The sequence below is a fragment of the Trichomycterus rosablanca genome, chromosome 22 (assembly GCF_030014385.1).
Source record: "Trichomycterus rosablanca isolate fTriRos1 chromosome 22, fTriRos1.hap1, whole genome shotgun sequence".
NCBI classification, from domain to species: Eukaryota; Metazoa; Chordata; class Actinopteri; order Siluriformes; family Trichomycteridae; genus Trichomycterus; species Trichomycterus rosablanca.
The window spans coordinates 16,947,945-16,953,659 of record NC_086009.1 but is presented as its reverse complement, the minus strand read 5'-3'; the positions used below and the strand labels follow the sequence as shown (position 1 = coordinate 16,953,659).

Sequence of the window (5,715 nt, the reverse complement as noted above, 5' to 3'; positions counted from 1 at the left end):
GCGCTCTCTCTCTCTCTCTCTCTCTCTCTCTCACTGAGTCACACACACACACACACACACACACACACACACACACACACACACACACACACACAGCTCCTTTAATTTAGTTCAATTCAGTTCCTCTCTCACACAATTCAATTCAAACTTAACTTTATTGGCATGACAAATATGGACATTCGTATTGCCAAAGCACAGTTACATAATAAACAGATTAAAAATAAAATAATAATAATAACAACACTTGTAATGATAATAATAATAATAATAATTAACAATAACAATAAGAATAACAGTAATATTAAAAAATAATAATGATAACAATAACAGTAATAATAATAACAATAATAACGTTAATAATATTAATAAAAAAGTATAACAGTAATAATAATAACAATAAAAATAACACAAACTCACACGGTTCCTCTCTCATTTCAATCATAGCTTTATTGGCAGGACAAATATGCCAAAACTCAGTTATAGATTTAAGAAGCGAACAAACGTTCTAACAAACATATAACAAAAGTTATAATAGTAAAAAAAAAACAATAACACAGCAAATAGTAACAACAGTTGAAAAATACTAACGACTACAAAATCAAATTAGTTTTATTAGTGTGTGTGTGTGTGTGTGTGTGTGTGTGTGAGAGAGAGAGAGAGAGAGAGAGAGAGAGAGAGAGAGAGAGAGCGAGCGAGACGTGGTCACTCACTGTCCCTCACCTGGTGGCAGGTGTGTGTAGTGATGCTGACAGTTGTAGGGACAGTGATGGGACAGTTGTAGCCTAGAATTTTCTTGATCTTCAAGTGTATTATTGTAATACATACATTTTTGTAAGTAGCTGCTCTTAGTAGGGTTGTAAATAAATTTAGTTGTTTCTGGTGCTTTACTTTCTCACGTTACCATCATGCTGTATCACCACCAAGCAGCAAACTCATACCACATATAGTTGTGTTTGCTGGGTGAATCAATGTGTATATTTTAATAGTGACCGAATATATGTGTCCTTGTTAATTTAAAATAAAAATCGATGCTATTCTGTTTACATTTATAGGCACAAAGTCAAAAGAAAAGAGCTCTCATTCACCAAAACACAAACGCATGGAATAAGAGCCTCACTGCGCATGCTCCGATTTGCGTAGGTTGCGCAAAGTGCGTAAGGTGCGTCCGTACTTTACGTACGTATAGTTTACACTAGAATTTACCGTATTTTTGTATCTGCAAAGCAAAGTATTCAAAAACTTACAATCTTCTAATGTACTGATGTGTGTTAGGATTTTAACAACATAGCGTGACGGTACCACAACAAAACACAGCAGAGCAGGAGGGGGGAGTAAGGTGAGCATGTAAGATGTGAGAGGAGCGGAATCTGTACACACATGATCTTTACTTTCTGATGATACGGGAGAAGCGTACCGAATGTAGAGGAGAAAAAGTTCAACTAAAGTATCGATCCCATCACACTAGTATCGATCCGATTCAAATACCAACGTTGGTATCGATAATATCGATATTTGGATCGATTCGCCCACCACCACCACACACACCGTTCCTCACTCTTTCTCACACAAACTCTCATTTCTTTTTTTTGCAGCACTAAAATACATTCACTTAATGAAATTAAAAAAGGAAATAGGTAATGTATTAAATGTATTGAAAACAGATTTAAGTAGGGCTTCGTTTTTAAAATCTCAGTCGTTGTTTTCAATCTGTTCAAATGTCATCATCCAACTGTTGTGTTGCATATTGCTTTGTTTATTGTTTTGGCATTAGTAAACCGATATTATGGGATTTGTCATATTCATGCACTGTAATTTTGCAAACCTTTTTAGATCAGATAAACTAAACATCTGAAGAGTTCAACAAGCTGGATAACAGCTGTCCAATCGCCGACCTGCTATTGAGAATAACTAGCCAATCCTGGTGCAGGGGGAGGGAACAATGGCAGGACAGGAAGCTGGAAACAGGTGGACAAACACGGCTGAATACGGGTGGGAAAATAACATAAACTGAACTGTATTGCTGTTTTTGAAAATCTGTTAAAATTGATAACGTGGTGTATTCTTAACGCATTTTCTTGATTTTCGGATTGACAGGTATTTGAATTATGTTGCCTGTTTACTTAAACAGTTTGCAAACATTTTGCGTAGTGTTTTATGTTTAGCTGGTTAGATGGTTAGCTTGGCTAAAGTTAGGTGGCAAGTACAAAGCCCGACTTGTACGATTCCTGCAGAATGTATTTTGCTAGTCATGCATGGAAATGGCTGCTTTCAAGTTTTTAAGTGCAAATAAAACCATTTTCATGTTTATTACGTTTTCTAAACTCTTTAGTAGTTGCATGAATAGTTTTTGAAGTAGTACAGAAGAACAACGTCATTGTGTTCTACTTTATTTAAAGTAGAAGCCAAAGGTTTACACACTACATCTGCTTTATGACTGAATCATTGTAACATTAGGTGTGGGTTTTCAAAAAATCTGCTAACAATGCTTTACATAAAGCAACTTTTCATTAATAATTTGGCAGCATTTATAATATTATTTGACATTTCTTATTAAGGAATGTGCTTAATTACAGCTGGTGTCTATATAAATAGGGCTTGTTTGACCACACATAATGTACAATATGTTTGGCAAACAATATTTGACAGCAAAGTATGTTTCAGAAATGAGAAAATATAAGAAATCATTGGAATCACAAGACTGACATGGCATACATATTATCCACAAATGTATGGAAACTTCTCAGTGCATTTAAATGATAGCCCAATGTGTCTGTTTATTTACAGATATACACCAAGAACTAGAATGTGCATCTTTAGTTTTATCTTTGCAACCCATGAATCGTTCAAGGGAAAATGAACTTTTGCTGCCAGCTTGTGCTTTGGCACTGCAGGTATATCTCACAGCATCAATGGAGGGCTTAAAATGGGACCCCAAGGTGAATTTTATCATTTATATTCATTCATGTCAGGTGTTTTCTGATCTCGATTTCAGTCATATTAATAGACAAACACAATATGGCTAAACTTCTACCACAAAATACAACTATACTTCTGTGGTACAGTGGTTATAATGAACGTTAGTACATTCTAGGATTTCTTGTATAATTATCACTCTTCAGGTCATGCCACTAAATCTTAATTGATTTAAGGTCAATTGTCTGGCTTAGTTATTATTTATACACAACTATTTTGTATATCTGTATCTATTCCCAGGCTCCAATAAATTATCTGCTACAACCTACTAATCCTGCGGCTTTTTTGTTGTTTAGATTGCAGAGTTGTTGAATACCAAACCTGGAAGGTATCTCAGTAATCACCCCTTCATCACACTAGTACTGCTTGTATTTGGTGTTACAGCCTCAGTGCCCATTGGACTTTTCTTGGTGTTTGCAGCTGTTACATTGGCCACTGTTACAATATACTTTGTCTTTGTTGAAAGTAAGTATTTTAGAAGAAATTGCTCATTCAGTATAATGTGACAGTTAAAATGCAGTTCTAGGTTACTAGATTCTATGTTCTGACTAGAATATATGTTCTGGTTTACTGTGTTTTCTGTAGTTTTCCTACTAACCATTGGAGGAGTCACATTGCTGTGTGTTCTATGCTGCCTAGCTGTGGTCTCTTTCTGGATATCCTGCATATTTAGCATCCTTTACACCATCATTTCACACCTCCTTAATTACTCTTATCATTCACAGGTATGTTAAACCCCCAGACTTCACATGATCATGCCAAACAGGTTTTATTAGAAACCACCCTGCTAACTGTTGTTCATTTCTTTGGATAGAGTGAACAGACAGTCTCTAAAGAGGACATAGAGACAGAAATACACACTCCATCAAAGCTGACAGCTAGTTAGAGATCCACATTGTCCTCAGACAATACTCCATGACACACAGCCAGGCCAACCAAGGTATGGATAAAGGGCCAATAGACCGATCTCCAGACCTGAACCCCATTGAAAAGCTCTGAAGTGTGATGAGGAGGAAGATTGATAGTCACAAGCCCAAAACCAAGTTGCTTGAACCAGGAGTGGCATAGTCACCCAACAGCAGTGTGAAAGACTGTTGGAGCGCATATGCCAAGATGCATGAAAGCTGTAATTGAAAATCAGGGATATTCCACCAAATATCTACTAGTATTGTATTCTTAAAACTATAAACTTTTTATTTTTTGCATTTTTGGGGTTCTGAAAACATTGTTTTGTAGTAGTCTGTAGAATAAAAAAATGTTTATTTTACACAAACACATACTTAAAAAGTAAAACTAGAGAAACTGACAGTTTTGCAGTGGTCTCTTATTTTTGTCCACAGCTGTATGTCATGGCTGTCAGTTCTACAACTGCTTCTTTTTATGACTAAATAATAAGAATACATTTAATTTGTTCTGTGTTATGTCCATGTCTTTTTTTCTGACAATACATTTTGACCACTCCAGCCACAATGGCAATCATGTCAAAGAAGCCCTCAAAGTAAAACCTCCAGATCCAGTTGAAAAGGTAGAGAGCACGGTAGACGCCCAGGCAGAACAAATAGTGGGTGGTGATAGTCTCAGCCTCTCCTGTCTTACTAATTAGGAAGAGCTGAGGGAGAATGGCCACTGACTCAAGATAGATGGAGAAGGTCCAAAGGATCTGATTGTAAAACACAAACATATATGGCATTTTCTTTCAGGTCATTTTTTATCAAAACAATGCAAGTATGACAGGTTAGCTGCAGTGATATATGTTGGATGACTGATGATGGAGTCAATGTATATTAATACCTGTTGTATTAATTTGTTCTGTGTTATGCCCATGTCTTTTTTTCTGACAATAATTTTGGTCTGGTTTAGTTAAAATCTTTCTTTTTCACATTTATATGTCCACTCCAACACACAGATCAATGACCGCAAAACAGTTCCACATTAGGTGACAGTTTACCTTTTTTTCTCCCAAACTTGGCAAAGACAACGGTTCCAAGTAGTTTGTACCTTTTGTAAGATAATCTTTTGACCTAAAGTTGCTTAAAATTGGCTTTTCATTATCTGTAGAAGGCTTTTTAGACCTTCCTATTATGTGCTGTAAACAAGTCCCCAGCTGTTGTCAATTACCATCACCTAGAAGGAACTGGGAGGTCATTTAAAAACTCCTTACACCTGCAAATTAGTAATTTTAATTTCTGTAAAGTCTTTTTTTTATTATTCCAGCAGATTTTGTTGCATTTTTAGAAAACCCAAAATAAATTTCAAAAAAGAACTGGATTTTGTTGACAAAAGGATGTGTTCCAATCACAAAAAATAAGTAGCTGCGAATGACATTAAAATCCTAGTGCTCTGTTAACCTTAAAAAAAAAGTAACATTTCATGTAAATTCAAGGTAATTCAATTTACTACTTTATTCCAGCATGTCAGTAATGATTAAAATATGTTATACTGGTTTGAATTTCTTGATGAAGTCATTAATAATGGAAAAGTTAGATTCTCGAACCAGACAATTAATCGTGGTCACTTCAACGCTGTTTGTTGTTTGCCAAATGCTGCAAATATCCTCAACAGGAAAAAAAACTTGAAACCAGTATTTTCAACTAAAATGTGAGCATTATAGTGCACAATAACAGCAAATAAACATTCTGTACATTAAAACACTTCCTGTAATGAATAATAAGCAAAACATGGAATTTGACCACGTTTGACGGTATGGTCAGAAGCCCAAATAAAGTAATTAAAAACAATAAC

The 5,715-nt window shown here is 35.4% G+C and overlaps 1 protein-coding gene across 2 annotated transcripts; it reads left to right on the top strand.

Annotated features, from left to right (window-relative positions):
• The first annotated feature begins 2,052 nt into the window (after positions 1 to 2,052).
• On the top strand, positions 2,053 to 4,279 carry LOC134300039 (lipid droplet assembly factor 1-A-like). 2 transcript variants are annotated; one of them, XM_062984666.1, is made up of 5 exons: positions 2,053 to 2,094; positions 2,785 to 2,936; positions 3,270 to 3,438; positions 3,559 to 3,698; positions 3,788 to 4,279. In XM_062984666.1, exons 2-5 carry the CDS (start codon positions 2,835 to 2,837, stop codon positions 3,857 to 3,859), a joined length of 483 nt encoding a protein of 160 aa, XP_062840736.1. In that variant the 5' UTR covers positions 2,053 to 2,094; positions 2,785 to 2,834; the 3' UTR covers positions 3,860 to 4,279. The 2 variants fall into 2 exon arrangements, with proteins under 2 accessions (XP_062840736.1, XP_062840737.1); XM_062984667.1 differs by lacking the exon at positions 2,053 to 2,094 and having other exon boundaries at positions 2,779 to 2,936.
• Positions 4,280 to 5,715: the final 1,436 nt, after the last annotated feature.